Source organism: Herpailurus yagouaroundi, unplaced genomic scaffold, assembly GCF_014898765.1.
Source record: "Herpailurus yagouaroundi ecotype Mexico unplaced genomic scaffold, PumYag 162, whole genome shotgun sequence".
Taxonomy (NCBI): domain Eukaryota; kingdom Metazoa; phylum Chordata; class Mammalia; order Carnivora; family Felidae; genus Herpailurus; species Herpailurus yagouaroundi.
In genome coordinates, this window is record NW_024412403.1 from 71,130,563 (window position 1) to 71,149,229 (window position 18,667).

Consider the following 18,667-nt stretch of genomic DNA (forward strand, 5'->3'; position numbering starts at 1 on the left):
CAGCCTTGGTCCAGAACAGAATGTTCTAGCCATCTTCCTAGGAAAGGGAAATTCACATTCCCATTTCCCAGCTTTGCATCCTTATGATAAAGGCTCTGGAGGAAAGAGTTAATAACAAACTGGAATAAAAAAAAAAAAGAAAGAGAGAAGAAGAAACAAAATCTATTTATCCTCTCACATTATAGTGCAAAAATACCTATTTTGCCAAAATATAAGATATGAGCTAAATGTTACAAACAAGTAGCTTTGTTTTTGCCAAAGTGCACCCGCACTTGGCACATTTAGAAGGGGAACAGAGATAACAGTGTTCTCTCTCCCTGTTAATGGAGGGAACTTTATCGAAATATTTGTCGAATAAATGAAACGACTCGACCCAAGTTCTTAGGAAGGGCACTTAAGGCACCAGGCTGCCAAGTGGCTCTACTGACGTTGATGTGAGAACCGCTGCTGCAGGGTTCTGGGCCAGTCCTTGCTGAGAACAGCACTTGACAACACCAGTGGGGTTGAAAACTGCTAACAAAGGGTTTTGGTGACAGCAGAAAATAGTTGCTATGTCACATTACGTGCTAAAAAAAAAAAAAATAAACCTTAACCATATATGTTTTAAAACACAAAGGGTACAGGGGGCCTGGGTAGCTCAGTCGGCTGAGCGTCCAACTCTTGATTTCAGCTCAGGTCATGGTCTCATGGTTCGTGGAGTTTGAACTCCACGTCTGACTCTGCACTGACAGTGGGGAGCCTGCTTGGGATTCTCTCTCTGCCCCTGCTTCCACTTGCTCTCTCTCCCTCTCCCTCTCTCAAAAATAAATAAATAAAAATTTTAAAAAGGAATAAAAAAAACCCACAAAAGATACAAAATTATGTCTATAATATCATTGAAAAAGAAAAACAATCTGGAAAGATATATGCCAAAATGTCAGTTGCCTCAGGGTGGTCAATTTCGTGAACGATTTTTTAATTGTGCTCCTTTACACATTTTTCTGTTTTCTTCAGTGATCACGTATGGCTTACATAAGCCAAAGAAAATTAAGGTAAGAAAAAAAGCCAACACGCCCACAGTGTTAAAGAGGCCTTGCCTTATTTCCCTTCTCTTGCTGCAGGAAGGCTGGGTATGTTTAGAACCTCGAGCATGATGCTGGTGGTGCTGTGCCCTAGGGAAAGGGACCCGTCCACTCCGTACCTCACTGAGAAGATCAATGCAATCACCAGGCCAAGAACGAGGATGCCAGCGATGCTGCCCACAATAGTTAGGATCAGCTGAAATTCTGAAAAGGAAGAGCAAAGAGTAGGCACAACCTCCCATGAGCGGCCCCCCACTGTCTACTGCAAAGGTACATGTGTTCCCAGTGGTCCCTGACTGTGAAGACAATCAGGCTCTGGTCCCTGACCCCACCAGGGGCAGCTTAGGTGGCAGGTTGGGTGGGAGACTCATCTCCTTTAGCACCTCCCCCACAACTGTGTTTTCCGAACCCAATCAGGAGAGGCTGCCTTTCCAGATAAAAGAAGACCAAAAACATAAAGGAGGCCATGGTCAGTGGCAGGGCCTTCCTGGACTTTGTAGGAGTTGAGATCTCAACTGAGGTCCACATCCTGGCCTCACCTCTGCTGCCTTTTCCTGCCCACCATATCTGGCCTTGTTGATAAGCAGGGAGAACTAGACCGGACTTAAATTTCTCCCTAATAGAGGCTTAATACAATCAGCGAGGGGAGAGTTCATTACAGCCCATTCTCTTCCTCTAGAGCTGCTCTGGCTAGCACCATCGAGCACTACAAATGTGGCTGCGAGATGGCCTGTGAGTATAACACCCACAGCAGATTTCAAATACACGGTATGAAAACAAGTAAAATTTCTCATTAATAACACTTATATTGATCACATGTTAAAAAATGATATTTGTGATATATTGAGTGAAATAAAATGTTATTAAAATAATTGTATTTATGTATCTTTTAAAAATTGACTTGGGGCACCCAGGTGGCTCAGTTGGTTAAGTGTCTGACTTCAGCTCAGGTCAGGATCTCATGGTTGGTAGGTTCGAGCCCCGCGTCGGGCTCTGTGCTGACAGCTCAGAACTTGGAGCCTGGTTCGGATTCTGCGTCTCCCTCTCTCTCTGTTCCTCCCCCACTCACTTTCTGCTTCTTTTTCTCTCAAATATAAATAAGATATTAAAGGTTTTTTTAATTTACTTAGAATTTTTTAAATTTGAAGTTAAATATGGAGCTCACATTACATTCCTATTGGACAGTGCTATTCTAGAACCCTTTCTCTCTGTCTGCTTTGTGACTGCCATATATGCCATCTCCAACTTGGATTCATGGGGGCACAGACCACTCTGGAAATGACCTCAGAGGTCATTTGGTCCAAAACTCTCATTTTGTAGGTGCAGATGCTAAAAGCCCAGAAGGAAGAAATGACTTAGCAAATACAGCCTTGCAACCAAATATAGTAGAAATTGAGAGCATTTTTCATCATGAATTTTGTGGCTCACTGGGAGGCCACAGTCATGTTTCCTTCATCTTGGATCATTGGTCTTTAGTTAGTTAGGTAAGATTTAAAATATAATTAAAAATATAAAGTTAGTATTGTCCTAGACTGGTGGCAGTGGGATGTGGGAGAGAACAAAGCATCTGAACTTGCAACAATACACTGCAAGCTAGTAAATGGCTCTGGAACAAAAAGATTTGAGTATCTCAATGTCTGGGTTTTAGTTCTGCTCTCCCACGATCACAGACATTTTTGGAACATACTGGTCTTTTACGCTTACTAGTAACAGAAAATGCATATTTCAGCCGATGTACAGAATGAACAGAATGTTTGGACGCCCTCCTCTGGTCCGGCCAAGTGCAGAGGCGCCAGCCTCCCTCGTGGGCTGGGTTCTGTTATTTCCTACAGCTGAGGTGCTGCTGCTCATGACCTAAGGGCAGGAATGGGATGGCATGGCCCAGAAGACCAACTGGAGGCAGAGTTTCTCACTCTTTATGAAGGGAGCCAGAGACTTTGGAGTCCTGGGCAGAATTTTGAATGTGCTCCACATTTCTCAGATGATTACTAACAAAGCAAAACTTTTATACTCACGGTCTTTACAGTTGACTCCGTTGTAGCCAAAGGCACACCTAAAATACAATAATGGAAACCATGGTACAGAGTCTCCACAGGGAGCATGTCAGACTTCCCACCCAGCCTCCAGTCTTCCTTTCCATCTTCCTTTCATTCTCCCCCCTCCTTCTCCTCTTCCTCTTTTCTGCCTTATGCTTCCATTCTTCTGGGTGAGCACCTTCCATGGAGCTCTGGAAGGCTGAAGAGGGTACACAATTCCCAGTGGCCCCATTTCCTACTGACTGAACATTCCATCCTCTGGGCTCCAGAAAGATTCGGCAATTCAGGCTGCGCTGAACCCTAGAGGCCTGGAGCATTGTGGGTTCCCCTTGGCTGCGAGGCCACATGTCCCTGCCACTTATCTGCTGCCCTGTGAGCTGGGGCTTGTTATTTACATTCTCTGAGCTTCACTTTCCTCACCTGCAAATGGGGAACAAATCCATTCCCGACAGCGTTGTTTTGGGAGACATATTACCTAGCATGGTTCCCAGCGCACAGAGAATGTTCAAAAACCATTGATGATGATGACGGTGATAGGATCATGCTCTTATCTTACCAACTTATGGAAGCATTCCAACATCCTGACCCTAAACCCATGCATATGTCTACAAGTTCTATCCTTTTTGGCTAGTTCAAGCTATGGCAAGATGAAAAAGAGTGGTTTCTCTTACTCTCGACAGATCCCATGATCATCTTCCTCGTAGCCTGAGAGGCACACGCATTCGGGGCTCCCACTGTTCTTGTTCAGTAAGCATTGCTTATTATGGTCTGCGTTGCAGGTATCAGGACACTTTGGAGCAGAGGCTTCAAAACAGAATTTCTGGGTGATTTTCAGAAACAACGCCTTCAACCCCCAAGTGATATGTCACAGAACACAATTTTTCACATTGCTTTTTCTGGGTCAGGTGAGGTGCTCCCTGGCTGTGCACATGACACGCTCCCTGTGAAGCTGCACATGGGCTTCCTCACCAGCTCGGAGCCAAGGCCTCAGTCCAGACCCATGTGGCTAAAGCCCAAATGCACACCCCTGAGACACATGGACACTTGAGCAGTAAAGCTTGTATTTTGCAAATGCAAAAGGAGAGAAGGTGGGGGTTGTGAAGAAGTTTCACAAGCAGGTAGAACACTCACCAACACACACAGGGATCTGGGGGTTAGGTCTTTCCATCCTCGGCTTGCATTTACACAGCAAACCATTGTCACATTTGTCTTGCTGGTTTTCCTCTTCACAACCATAATAATCACACAGGCTTTGAACTGAGAGGGACAAGCAATTCAAGAATACAGTCAGAAAGACAATATGAATAAAGTAACTTGTGAAAGCATTTTACTCCATTGTTATACACACCTTTCTATACAGTTTGGGATTTAACAAAAGGAAATCTGGGATATTGAAATCCAACTCCCTAATTTTCCCTTCTATGACCATGTCCTTATAGTATTCAATTCAAATTAATTCAATAGAAGGTAGTACAATTATGTTCAAGGGCAAGATCTCTTTTTCACTTAGTTCTATGCTGGGATCCACAAGGGACATAGTAGTTATATAACTTTTGGGCCCCATCTTTGTGGACTTACATGTCTGAGCCCACAGGAAGTCCCCCCAGTCAACTCACGGTCCAGACTTTAAGTACAATGGGAATTCAGAGGCTCAACTAGCTAAAGACAACCTTATGAAGGTTCTAGGAGGTGGGCTAAGTCTTGAAGGATAGGGAAGATTTGAGCAGTCAAAGGAGAGGCAGTCTGTCAAGTGGAGAAAAGTAGGCATGAAAAGCAGCAAAGGACTCTTGTCAGGGAGTAGTGAAGTTGTCCTTGGGCAGGGGAGAGGTGGTGTGTCGAGGTGGGAGAGAGATGAGAATTCTTGGCCCTGCCATTTACAGGCTATGAGCTGTCTGTTCGGTTTTTTGATTTTTGGTGGATCCAGGTGTCCTCTATCTATAAAACGGGGCTAATAATTCTTGTTTCACATGATTATTGTGAGAATTGAATGATGTCAATGCAAGTGCCACACCAGGAACCTCAACAAATAATCATGCTTTTGTTCAGTCACATGTACAGCAGAGTTTGAATGCCAGGCTAAGGATGTTGACTTTTATCCTACAAGCCTGGGAATCCATTGGTAGATTCTGAGCAGAAGCATGGCAGGAGAACGCATTCTTTTAAGAATGTTAGTCTAGAAGCATGTTGAAAGACATTAGGGATAAAAAAAATGAATCTGAGAATAGAGTAAGGGGCAAACATAGGAGCAGGTAAAACAAAGTAGTTATTCTCGTCTAAACATCCCACACCTGTAACTAACTTTCCTTCATCGCCTACCATTTGAAAAAGCCGACTAGGGGCACCTGCATGGCTCAGTCAATTAAGTATCCAACTCTTGATTTCAGCTCAGGTCATGATCTCATGGTTTGTGAGTTTGAGCCCCGCATCAGGCTCTGCACTGACAGCACAGAGCCTGCCCAGGATTCTCTCTCTCCCTCTCTCTTTATCCCTCCTCCACTCTTTTTCTCAAAATAAATAAACTTAAAAAAATAAATAAATAAAAAATAAAAAGAAATGGACATATGGTTTGCACAGGAAATTCTCAGATGAGATTTATAAACAAAATACAGAAAGAAGGTCCCATAACCAAAGACAGAATATTAAGAGTGTAATAAAGTCTAGAGCTCCAAATGAGATCAAGTTTGCCACAGACAAAACTCAAACAACAAACAGGAAAACCAACAACAAAGAGCAAACGGGTAAAATAGAAAGATAGGTGAACAAATGGAGGGTCATGTGTGTATTTCATGCTATGGAGCCCACAGAAAGGCCAGGCCTGGCGGCTGTCATGTTGATGGGTGACATGAGAGAAACACAACTAGTCTTCTCCAGTCTCTTCTGCCAGGAAGGAACACTCAGTGAAGAGTTGAATGCGCGTTGCCAAGAGGCAGCAGCCCAAGGAGAAGGTATGGTGCAGAGGGGCCTCCATTGTTTCAGGTAGAAGGTTAAGTGCTTTACCCCAGAGCATTTACATTCCAGATCCCGAGAGAACAGTGAGAATCTGCGTGAAATCTCGAAGAAAGTGGAAAGGTGCTGGAAAGCTATACACGAACAGGATTTGTGTATTTCCAAAAAGAGAAAACAGTTTTGCAAACTAGGCCACAAAGGTTACATTCATTAAAAAGCAAAAATTTAAGAGACTCAAGGAGAAGTTTCAGCAGGAGCAAAAAGAAGGATGAGAGAGGCCAGCAGGGGAATTATGGCCTTACAACAAATAAATGGTTGCTGTTTCAGGCCGCTAAGGTTGGGGTGGTTTGCGACACAGCAAAAGTGAATTGTTCCAGCTGTGCTAGGGGCTTGCGTGTCAGCCTAAAGGGGAAACAGAGTAAGGAAGGCTTTCTATGATCATTTGGAAGCTACAAGTTGGTATAAAGCCTTCTTGTTTCTCCTTTCTTTATCTTTTCCTGTCCAGAGACCATCTGTTCACGACTGCCTTCCAAAGAGAGGAGCAAAGTGGTCAGAGTGATAAGTAGAGCCAGTGAGGGAGGAGAGGGAAGAAGAATGACGAATTAACAGGCATTGGGCCCATCAGTGGATTCAATTCTCCTGCTTTTCTTGTCCTCTTCTCACATGTAATGGAAATGTTTTCAAAAAGGGAGGTCTTTAGGTAAACTTCGAATAAAACTACTGAATACTTACTAATATATCCTGTAATGTCATCCTTGTTGTTTTCAATTGCTTTCTGAATGGATTCAGACACGGTCACCTCATCTTCTTTTGTAGTTTTTGTGAAAATGTTTACGACTTCTACAGAGACATTCCTTTCACCAGCACGTGTTTCCGATCTTGCTGAAGGAGAGGTGCTAAAAATGAAATGAATCCATCACTTGATGAACTGAACTGAAGAATTGACAGATTGATTTTCAAACCTCCTGGACTCCCCAGTCTCTCAGCTCCAGCCCTGAGCCGCTGTCTTATATCCACAACTGGGGCCCAAACATAAAGGCCTGGCTTTGTAGTATGCTAGCAATTTACAGGCCTGGAGCTCTATCTCTCTTCCATGTGCGCTCAGAGGAAATCTATGGCTAAAACGATGCCCTATTGGACGATATTGAGAAAAATTGTGGACAGTCCGTTTTAGGTGCTAAAAGCCTGAAACTAACCAGAACCAGAACAAGTAACATCTGATATAGTAAGTTGTCACTTTCTGTAGAAAATCAAGAGTAGGTCTTAGGGCACCTGTGTGGCTCAGTCGGTTAAGCATCTGACTTTGGCTCAGGTCATGATCTCCTGATTCCTGAGTTTGAGCCCCACATCGGGCTCTCTGCTGTCAGCATGGAACCCACTGTGGGTCCAGTCTCACTCTCTCTGCCTCTCTCCCATGCTCGCTCACACGCTCTCTCTCTCAAAAATAAACATTAAAAAAACAAATTAAAAAAAAAGAGTAGGTTTCTTGCTGAGCTGGCAAACCTCACTTATACTTTAAGGGAGACAGAAGGGTGTGAATGTGCATTCCTCTCTTTCACAGAGAGAGCAGTAATCAACCACACTGAGTCTGGGTCATTCCCCAGAGGGCCAGGGGGGTCAGCAGGCAGATTCAGCTCAGACACTGAACGAAGGAGGGTGGGGCTACAGGGAACATGAGCACAGAACACCACATCAGATCCCCTGATTGTGAGTGCCTGCTGTGAGCAAGACATTGCATGGTCTCTCTCCACTGGGCGCTGCAGTTTGGAGCCCCAAGAACCTCTGTGTCAAATTCTAATTCTTCCACTGTCCAAGAGGAATCGAGTGATACAATCACGAAGAGAGGGGTGGGGGAAAGGACTTTCAAAAAGTCCTTCCCTCTCCAGCCTGTGGCTGTGTGTGTGTGTGTGTGTGTGTGTGTGTGTGTGTGTGTTTTAAGCAGGCTTCACACCCAAGCACAGGACCCAACATGGGGCTTGAACTCACAACTCTCACATCAAGACCTGAGCTGAGGTCAGGAGTCAGACACTCAACAGACAGAGCCACGCAGGTGCACCATTGGCTATGTGTTTTTTAAGATTCATGCTATATTTTTCCTGTTCTTTTTTTCTTCTAGACTCCATTTTGACTTCTGAATAAATATCAGAAGCTTGAAAACATAGCCAACCTACTTAGGAAATGTCTACAGCCATATTCATTCCTCAGAACAATTGAGAAAATCCAAACTCAAATGGTCACCGCAAAAGGGAGTCCAAAAAGCAAAATGGGATTCAGATTCTAATTTAAAATTCCCTCCCATGATTAATTCATGATAGGATTTGGAGGTGACGATGGAACAGATGGGGCAGTGAGAAAGGGGTATTTGATACAAGTCCTTTATCAGGTGAAAAATGACCAGATATCTACAGAATAATTTTGCAGTAGGGCTAGGAAGGAAAGGCTATCCACAATTCATTCACTCAAAGAACCTACTAGCACACCCTCCAATTCAGGAGGCAAGATATTACAACGAAGGGAAAAAATGGAACCACTGTATATTTAGTGACAAAACAACGTGGCATATTACCTGCCTCCAAAGTCCCCCAACGATCCACTTACCTTACTTCACGAATTATAGTCTGTCCATAATCAAAACTGTTAAATGCATTCACAAACTGTGAAGGAGAAGAACAGATTTAGTAATAACCACGAAGAGGGGGGGAAATGTGATACTATACTAGGTGTTCACATAAACACATTTCTAACCTCCTTGGTGTAAATATACGTGGTTAATCACAGCAGTTTGCTCCTTGCATGTGCTCTAACACATTTTGATAATTTTTGTTCCAAAATAGTAAGATTCTGATGTAAAGTCAGAGTTCTCCAGGAAAAAAGACAGACACCTAAAGCACCCAGCCAAATCAATGATCATACTTTTAAAACTAAGGAGACTAACTTGTTAAGTTTGTATTTTCAAAGTCACTGTGAAGTTTTGCATATTTGTTAGACTTATCTATAAAGCCTGCTTCACACACTCATCAGTCTACCCAAGGAACGCTTATTTAATTTCCCACCTTGCTGAGGCAGGATGCCAGACACAGAGGTTACAAAGACGGCAGGCTGTGCCCTGAGATCGGACAGGGGACTACACCATGAAGTTGAGACAGGTAAGCACCACGGAGCAATATGATCTACCAGAGAAATCCAGAAAAACTCTCTTCCAGTTGCAGAGAACCAGAGAGGGCTTCCTAAAGCAGACAAGCCTTAAAGCATTTCAGAGGCAGTGCTGGGACACAGAGAGGGGGAAGGAGCCCACACACTAATGTTCAGAAGCCGTGTGGCTCAGAAAAGAGCAGGCTGGACTGGGAAGAACACCTAAGGTCACAGTTCTCCATGTGTCAGCTTTTGTAGAACTTCTTTGGACCTCATTCTTCTCATGGGAACCCTTGCTGTAGCAGTAATTCCTACCAACAGGGCTATTATTGGTATAAAATGAGATGGAATTGATACATGACTTTGTGAGCTGGAAGGGGCTCCAGCACAAGTACATGTCACTAGGCAGAATTGTGTCATGGGACCTCAGGCAGGGGTGAAGTGGAGGGGCTGTGGGACCTCAGGCAGGGGTGAAGTGGAGGGGGGTGTGAGAGGGTCCCAATTAGAATGTAAGTTTTCTCTTTCTCATAACCTCCCCCGCCCCCACCCCATAGCACTCAACACAGGTCAATCCCCAGGAAATGTTCAACAAACACTGGCTGACTGATGACTGAATAAATTAAATGTGAAAGACATGACCTTGAACATGTCTTCCCTCCTGTGGGCTCCAGTCTCCGTATTTTATTATATGAGTGTTCCACTGGGTTGGTGCAACCTTTTTATAATCCAATGACTTTTTACTATTTTTCTCCTCATGGTGACCCAATGCTTTAAAAGATCCTGGTAACCAATGTCGTTTAAAAAGATGTTAAATCATTTCTCTTTTATTCTAGTCAAATTCAAACAAATCTGATGCTCTAGTGAGTCTGGGTAGCCTTACATCCAGAATACATCCATATGCCTTTTAGTTCTTTTAAATACGAGGAATAGCTGGCATTTATGTAAACCATCAGGGGCCTGGGAGTTCACTTAGCAACAAGTTCATTGGTCATCTTCCGAGGGCCCTCTCATTCCCCTACTGACCATTGCCCACTTAATTTTCTTATGCCTATAGAAGAGATTACAAAATTAGCATCTGGCATAGGAGAAAGTGTCTCTGTTTTTTTGTTTTTGTTTTTTTCAAATCTTCCAGGTCACCCTTTGAGGCTGTCCGGACATACACATATCAAACTGAAGGGCTGTAAGTCTGGACAAGAAGACAGTAGCTACCCAAACAGGCCTGCTGGCCCTCTACTGCATGACACAGCAAGCAGGTGAGAAGGAGAAGAAGCAGTTTTGTGGTCAGGCAGGTCTGAGTTCAAGTCCCTACCTCCTCACTCATCAGCTGGGTGACCTTCAGTCAGTTAATTAACCTTCCTGATCCTTAACAGCCTCATCAGCAAAATAGCACCATTGTACCACCTTCCCCGTTAGGTTGTTTTGGGAATTAGAAACATTACACATATAATTCCAGGCACGTATGCAACAGGGAAACTCCACATCCCTTTGCAGACTGTCCATCTGGATCCAGCTGGATAGAAAATGGGCCCTGGGAGACATCTTGGGGCCTGAGCTGGGACTGCCCTGGCTACAAAGTCTGCTAAGAGGACCTTGAAGAAAGTCAATTATCTCTCTTTTCTTGTCTGTAAGAGCCGCAAATGAGTTCTGGCATATCCTCTTCAGAAAAAAAACTTCCTGAAAATTATAAGAATGCTTTCTCCCCTTCATGGTCCCTCTGAAACCATCAAGACCTGACTGAGACCAAGTCTCAAAATCGGTCTCTGAAGACCAGGGCATAGGCCTGTACCAGGAGGGCGCTTGTGGACACTCATACCCAAAGCAAGTTTGGGGAACGTGGTGGCCACAGGGGCCACTGCTCAGTAATGCGACTTGAGATAGTAGAGGGGTTCTCCGGAAATAGGAACACATGGATGTTGCTGTCCTCAATGCACCAGAAAATCATCCAAGTGGGAGAACTGGAATGTAGATCTAGGATAAGACGATAGGTCATGGCCAGCTGGCCCGTCGTGCACAGGCGGTATGTGCAAGGCCAAGGCCAGGAGGCTGCAGTCAGGTTTCACCCTCGCAGTGCCAGGCACCGGCTGTTTGGTCGTGAGCACTAGCTGTCTCTGTACAATCTGTAAATCATCTGGACAATAATGTTTTATGTTTTACCGTTCTACTAGCAAAACTCTTCTGTGATGAAATAATTCAGAATTGAAAGGTATGGTCTTCCATGTCTTTTTAGCTTTTAAAAGTGTTTCCCCACCTAGGGTTCTAAGACATATTTACTGGCTCCTTGTTTTTTTTTTTTTTCTTTTTTTCAAAACTAAACTTTCAGAAACACTGGTCTAACATAGATCCAGATGGAGATTTCCACCCCTTTTCATGCTGGCACATTCACTCACAATCATCAAAATGAAATGAAGCTAAGGTTCATTTTGACATTTTCGACAGTGGGGGGAGAAAAAGTAACAGATACTAATCTGAACAGAGTTCCTTTTCCAGGCATTAAAAAAAAGCCCGACTAGGATAGAAGTATAAGCAAATTTGAGGGTAGAAAGGAAAAAAAGAAACCTTGATTTTTTTTCTCTTCAATCCTACGAAAATATTTTATTTTTTATTTTTTTTCCTACAAAAATATTTTAAAACATCATTATATTTATGTGTCCATTTTAAAATATGCTTTTCTCTTAATGTTTATTTTTGGGAGAGAGAGAGAGGATGCAAGTGGGGGAGGGGCAGAGAGAAAAGGAGACAGAGGATCTGAAACAGTCTTTGGACTGAAAGCAGAGAGCCCGACGTGGGGCTGGAACTCACAAATTTTGAGACCATGACTCGAGGCGAAGTCTGCCGCTTAACTGACTGAGCCACCCAGACACCCCTCCATTTAAAAATATTCTCATAGCTTCTGTATCAAAGAGTATGGCATCGTTGGAACAAGCCTCGAAGGGCCCTCTGCCGTGCTTAGTGTTAGTCATCTAGGTGCAGGATCATGGGGAGGCCTAAGCGTCCTAGCGGAGGAGCCCGGGCAACCAGGTGCCAGGGGCTCAGGACAGTTGCTATTTACCAACCAGTAAGGGTGCATTTCACTATTTCACGGACTAATACAGCTGCACCAGTGTGTACGGACTGAATACCAGTCCTACATCCGTAAGTCATTGTTAGAATAAAGGACACTTATGCAGGAAGAAAGGTAGGAAAATACTTACAAATTCAGTAACTTTAGTATGTAATTTTTGATAGGCCATAGAATTTTCATCTTCCAAACCAGACGTTTCTGATACTTTTACTGTAATTGTTCCAGGGAATAGCTTTCCTGAAATTTAAGCAGAATCTTTTTTGTAATATTTAACATAAAGAGGGTTAATTTCTATTGTGTTTAAAACATAGATTATTCTCGGGGCGCCTGGGTGGCGCAGTCGGTTAAGCGTCCGACTTCAACCAGGTCACGATCTCACGGTCCGTGAGTTCGAGCCCCGCGTCGGGCTCTGGGCTGATGGCTCAGAGCCTGGAGCCTGTTTCCGATTCTGTGTCTCCCTCTCTCTCTGCCCCTCGCCCGTTCATGCTCTGTCTCTCTCTGTCCCAAAAATAAATAAACGTTGAAAAAAAAAATTAAAAAAAAAAAATAAAAAAAAAATAAATAAAACATAGATTATTCTCTAAAATTCTAAACATTATATGATGATTATTATGGGAAGTCTGGGAGTACCAAAAATGTTGCCCCAAATCTCACCCAGCCTAACGCAACCATTTTTGCTTTGGTACAGTTCGCCCAGCTTTTGTTTTCTGTGCATAGTTTGCATCGTTACAATTCCATGTTTACATTGTGAGTCTTCTTTACCTATTGTCACATAATAAGCACTTTTCCAAATAATTACCTAGTCTTCATAACTATTTCATTTACTTGTATGCTTATTTATTAAAGTAGGCTCTACGCCCAATATGGGACTTGAACTCGTGACCCTGAGATCAAGAGTTGCATGCTCTCCCAACTGAGCCAGCCAGGCGCCCCCCATAACTATTGGTTTTTTTCTGATAACTATTATTTTTAAAGACTGCAAAATACTCTATGAAATATACATTATCTTCATTAATAGTCTTTATTTGTTTTAATGCTACCGACTATTTAAAAAGAAAAATAAAGTTTGCAGCAAACATCTTTATGCACAAACCTTTCTATATTTGGGGTCCTTACTTAGAGTGGATGCCCAGAAATGAGATTATTAGTGCTGAAATATGAACGTCCGTTTGGCTTTTGGGGTATCTCTAATCCCTGTGGCCAACACGGTACATTCATTTCCTGCATAATTGGTCTGCTCTGGCAGGGGGAGATATTTTTCATTCATGAAACAGAGAACAATTTCTAACTCAGGAAACAGTCTTGGACCTGCAGAGCACCCAGCTGAACTAACCAAAAAAGGGTTATGCCAGAGGTGTATTGATTTGCTCCTAAAGTCCATTTCAGGAGCCAAGAGGCTCTTAAGTCTCTAAAAATGGAGCTTTCTGTTGGGAGCAAGCAAATTCTGTGACAGAGAACTGAATTGAGGTCAGAGAGTAGGCTCTCAGGTTTGTCTTAAGTATGGCACCTTATCCTGAATCGGTGTCCCCATGTAACAGCACGACTTTGTATTTATGCAGTTGTCAGAATTTTCCAGGGGCTGCAACACTCATCATTTTGTCCTTATGGCACCGTTCCCTTTAACCAGTACAGTGAAGGGACACATCCACTCCCAGACCTTTAGGACAAGCTCACGCACACCTCTGATTTGGTCCATCTCCCATCCCTCTAGTTTCCACTGAAATAAAAGCAGGAGCTTTTTCTCTACTCAGCAGGCCTTTGTTACCTATAAATCATCCTCTACCTCTACTATTCTGGAGGCTCTTTTGACATTATTTTACATTTCCCATTCCACTTTAGGTCTGAAATGCAGCTCTGCCCGGTTCATCCCTTGTAACTCACCTTCTTTGCATGTGGAAGAGTTATAGTAATATCCTAACGAACACAGGCAAAAATAGGTATCATTCAGGCTAACACATGAAGAACCGCCTTTACAGGGAGTTCCTTGGCAAGGACTGCTGAGATCTGAGATGGAAGAGAAAGAGATTAAAAATCCACAGAATGACAACAAATTACACCCAGAAACATACTTCAAAATCTTCTTGCCTCCCTCTGGGCACTTTCCATTCCTTGGTTATGTTACTCTACAGCACACCCTTAGAAGAGCTAGAAGCAAATACATATTCCCTTACGTCCTGAGGGAGTTTGTTGCTGAAATTCTGGAGCCAGAGGCTTGTCAACGGTAAAGGGCAGGGACCGGTGGGCAAGAAAGAGTGTGCTTATAGAGACAGCAGTCTTCTAATTCCATCGTTGGAATCTTTGGATTGCAAGGATCCTTCAGAACCTTGATGTCTGTGCCTCTGACACTAGGTAGGGCTCCTTAACACCATTTGAGAGAGAGAATCCTATTTTCTAGGGAAGTATGAATAACTGTCTTATAGGGAGGTAGAGGCAAGAAGCACCCCCCCAAGAAACTAGGTGTTCTGTTTGAGTTAACTAACATAGCACACAGGTGCATGAAGAAAGGAAAAGGGACAGGAAGGGGCCCCTGCAGATTAACTCAGTGAAAATTCTCAGAGGAAGTGATGATGGCACACTCTCTCCCCTGGCTTTCTGAGTGGATGACTTGAATAGTTGGTGAGAATTATATTGCAATGGTGTCCACACCATTGGGTGGTGCTCCCAGACCAGGCAGGGTACAGCCTCCTCCTCTCTCTGGAGAAGTGGTGGGATCGGGGAGTGGAGTTAGGTCAGAGACCAAATTGGCTGGCCATTTTCTCCACCTCTGTCGAATAAAATGATTCTGGGCTTTGATTTCAGAAATAGTCAAGTGACTGATCAAAAGGTGTTAATATTCTTACGAACTTATAGGTAGAAATTGTTGATTTTTTAAAAAAAGCTATATATAAGGTACAATGTGTACAACATGCTCTCTTTTGTGATAAAAAGAGAGGAACATGCACAAACACACAAATGTGTATGCTCGTATTTGCACAAATTCCTCTGGAGAAAGATATGAGAAGCTGGCCACAGAAGTTGCCTCTGAGGAAGGAAACTGGGGTCTGGGTCCTAGGAGCTTAGGATAGGAAGGAGATTTAGTTTTTACTGAATATACTTTTGCCCTGTTTAAGCTTCTTTTCTTCCATAACTTTGGGCCTAATTCATTTCTTAAAAAAAATTTTTTTAATGTTTATGTATTTTTGAGAGAGAGACAGAGCATGAGCGGGGTAGGGGCAGAGAGAGGGGGAGACACAGAATCCGAAGCAGGCTCCAGGCTCTGAGCTGTCAACACAGAGCCTGATGTGGGCCTCAAACCCAGGAACCGAGAGATCATGACCTGAGCAGAAGTCGGATGCTCAACCAACTGAGCCACCCAGGCACCCCTACTTTTATTTAAAAAAATAGAAATTAGGGGTGCCTGGGTGGCTCAGTAAGTTAAGTGTCCAACTCTAGATTTGGGCTCAGGTCATGATCTTGGTTTGTGAGATCGAGCCCCCACATCAGGCTCTGCACTGACAGCACGAAGCCTGCTTAGGATTCTCTCTCTCCTCTCTCTCTCTGCCCCTCCGCTGCTGGCACACTCTCTCCTCTCTCTCAAAATAGATAGATAGATAGCACTGATGAGGATTTGGAGCAATGGGAACTCTCATTGGTGGGAAAGCAAGATGGTATAGCTTCTTTGGAAGACAGTTTGGTAGTTTCTTACAAAACTGAACATACCATATAATCCAGCAAGCACACTCCTTGGTATTTACCCAAAGGAGTTGAAAACACACCCACTCAAAAACCTGCGCAGGCATATTTATGGCAGCTTTATTCATAATTGCCAAAATTTGGAAGCAACCAAGATATTCTTCAGTAGGTGAATGGATAAAACTGTGCTGCATTCAGGCAGTGGAATATTATTCAGAGTTAAAAAGAAAGGAGCTTTGAAGCCCTGAAAAGACATGAAGGAATCTTTTTTTTTTTTTTAATGTTTATTTATTTTTGAGAGAAAGAGTACAAATGGGGAAGGGGCAGAGGGAAAAGGGGACAGAAAACCCCAAGCAGGCTCTGCACTGTCAGCACAGAGCCCGACGCGGGGCTCAAACCCACAAACCGGGAGATCACGACCTGAGCCAAAGTCAGATGCTTAACTGACTGAGCTACTCAGGCACCTCGGTATGAACTAATATTCTAAGTAAAATAAAAGGTGCTTTCAAAAATCCCCACATTGCAAGGATGATTTGGAAAATCCTAGGGAAGGAACTGAGCACAAGCCCACTCAGGATACACCAGGCAGACAAGTCCTGGAATGCTTTCTCTCCAGCAATAAAGGACAGACTTGTCAGCCTGTTCTGTGCGACAGGAATAAAGTCACAGGATGTTGCAGCCAGAAGGGATTTTGATGGCTATTTGGTTCAGTCACACCTTATTACAGCTGGGTAAGTTGAAGGCAGGAGAGAAGTGACTTGCCCCCTCCCCAGGTAGCTAGTGGAGGGGTTTTACTCTGAGGGAATGTCCGGGGACGCAGAAATTGCTTAGAAAAGTTCCCTTTCCTGACTTCAGTAGAGCCGATTGTGCAGCTGTGACCCAGGTGGCCTAGTCTTCAGAGTGGTCCCTCCAAACATGAAGGCAGACCGGGACCCAGGTCTTAGATACAGGTTCTGTCTCCCCTTGCTTAACCAGCCAGTTCTTAGATCTATCTAGACCCTTCAAGCCTAGGTTTGAGGATTCTTTTAGACCAGGGGTTGATAAACTATGACTCATGAGACAGATCTGGCCCGTCTTCAGTTTTTGTAAATAAAGTTTTACTGGTGTGCAGCCAGGCTCGTTCATTTGTGTATGGACTGTGACCGCTTTCGTGTTAAAATGGCAGGCTGGAGTAGCTGCAACAGAAACCCTATTGTGGCCCACAAAACCGAAAATATTTACTAGCTGGCTTTTGCTGATAAAGTTCGCTGACCCTTATTCTAATAAGACCAAACACTGGGAAATGAGGCAAGTGGTTTCTGTTTCAATAATTTTGACTTGAGGTCAACTGCCAACTCCTCAGGACAGTATTCCTGAAACATCTGTCCTTTGCACAGTGGCCCCATGTCTAGGACCATTTGAGCACTGCCGTTGTTTGGCTTTTTATTCCTCAGACTCACATTCCGTGAATTAACTCAAACTCCAAACTGTGAACAGCCACCGTTGCAATGTCATACTTTCCCCTAACATTGAGTCAGGATAGCACTGACTCCTTCCTTGCATAGATCAGGGAGACAGACCAGTGGGGCTGGAGAGACAGTGCTTATTTGGACCTTGCCTTCTCAGAGAAGCTGAAACTATTTCTTAAAATCTCCTAGGGAGATGGAAGCTAGAAAAGTAGCTTTCATGATGCCCAAGTCCATAAAAATATTCCATAACTGGGGCACCTGGGTGGCTCAGTCGGTTAAGCGGCCGACTTCGGCTTAGGTCATGATCTCGCGGTCCGTGAGTTCTAGCCCCGCGTCAGGCTCCGTGCTGACAGCTCAGAGCCTGGAGCCTGTTTCAGATTCTGTGTCTCCCTCTCTCTGACCCTCCCCTGTTCATGCTGTGTCTCTCCCTGTCTCAAAAATAAATAAACATTAAAAAAAATAAAAAAAAAAATATTCCATAACTAACTTGAAGTAGGATAGGTGGAGGGCAAAGGAGAACAGAATGAAACCGTGGGTTATCTTTTAGGGTCTCTGCCATGACTACTAGCCTTTGTGACTCAGGGTTTTTTTTTTTTAATTTTTTAATATTACTCATTTTTGAGATAGAGAGTGGGGGAGGGGCAGAGAGAGAGGGGGCAGAGAATCAGAAGCAGGCTCTGTGCTGACAGCAGAGAGCCTGACGTGGGGCTCGAACTCACAAACCGTGAGAACATGGCCAAAGTCGGATGCTTAACCGACTGAGCCACCCAGGTGCCCCTTGACTCAGAGTTTGTAATTCCAGGGGTTCATATTCAAGGAAACCTTGGGTCTCTCTATACCCACTTTCCTCCCCCCCACAGAACACACTTACCTACCATCCTCCCCAATGCTAGGACTCTGCAAAGGAGCAGTCTTTAAGGAAATTGCTCTTACCTGGGGGACCAGGGTTTGGGGGGCTGCTCTCAGGCGAAGTGACATTGCCGGAAGTCACTGAAGGAACAGCCTCTGAGGAATTACTTTGGGGGACTGTGATGAGGGATGATCCAGTGTCCGTCTCTGTCGTTTGTGTTTCTGGAGAAGTAACCACTGTGGTTGGCTCATTGCTCCCAGAAGACACGCAGCCAGGGGTAGGTGCAGCTGTTGTGTTTTCATCTGTGCTTGATTTACTTGTTGTAGACGTGACAGTGGCGTCTGTAACTGAACTCGATATAGAAACAGAGGCCACAGAGGAAGTAGGTGGAGTTTTCGTGGCAGTTGTGACAGTTGTTGTGGTAGGTGTTGTGGCAGTTGTCGCAGTTGTTGTGGTAGGTG

At 44.0% G+C, this 18,667-nt stretch overlaps 1 protein-coding gene across 3 annotated transcripts in view; it reads right to left on the reverse strand.

Moving 5' to 3' along the window:
* The window catches only part of MUC13 (mucin 13, cell surface associated), a 32,710-nt gene that overhangs the window by 4,373 nt on the left and 9,670 nt on the right, over positions 1 to 18,667 (reverse strand). For 2 of the 3 annotated variants that reach the window (XM_040484774.1, XM_040484773.1), the window contains exons 3-11: positions 18,290 to 18,667; positions 14,118 to 14,240; positions 12,367 to 12,473; positions 8,642 to 8,697; positions 6,776 to 6,939; positions 4,229 to 4,354; positions 3,769 to 3,901; positions 3,077 to 3,114; positions 1,181 to 1,265 (exon numbers count right to left, since the gene is read on the reverse strand). The exon at positions 18,290 to 18,667 is cut by the window's right edge and continues 90 nt beyond it. In XM_040484774.1, the coding sequence (XP_040340708.1) occupies positions 1,181 to 1,265; positions 3,077 to 3,114; positions 3,769 to 3,901; positions 4,229 to 4,354; positions 6,776 to 6,939; positions 8,642 to 8,697; positions 12,367 to 12,473; positions 14,118 to 14,240; positions 18,290 to 18,667 (1,210 nt within the window). The remainder of the gene's footprint in view (positions 1 to 1,180; positions 1,266 to 3,076; positions 3,115 to 3,768; positions 3,902 to 4,228; positions 4,355 to 6,775; positions 6,940 to 8,641; positions 8,698 to 12,366; positions 12,474 to 14,117; positions 14,241 to 18,289) is intronic. The other variant, XM_040484775.1, reaches the window with a different exon arrangement.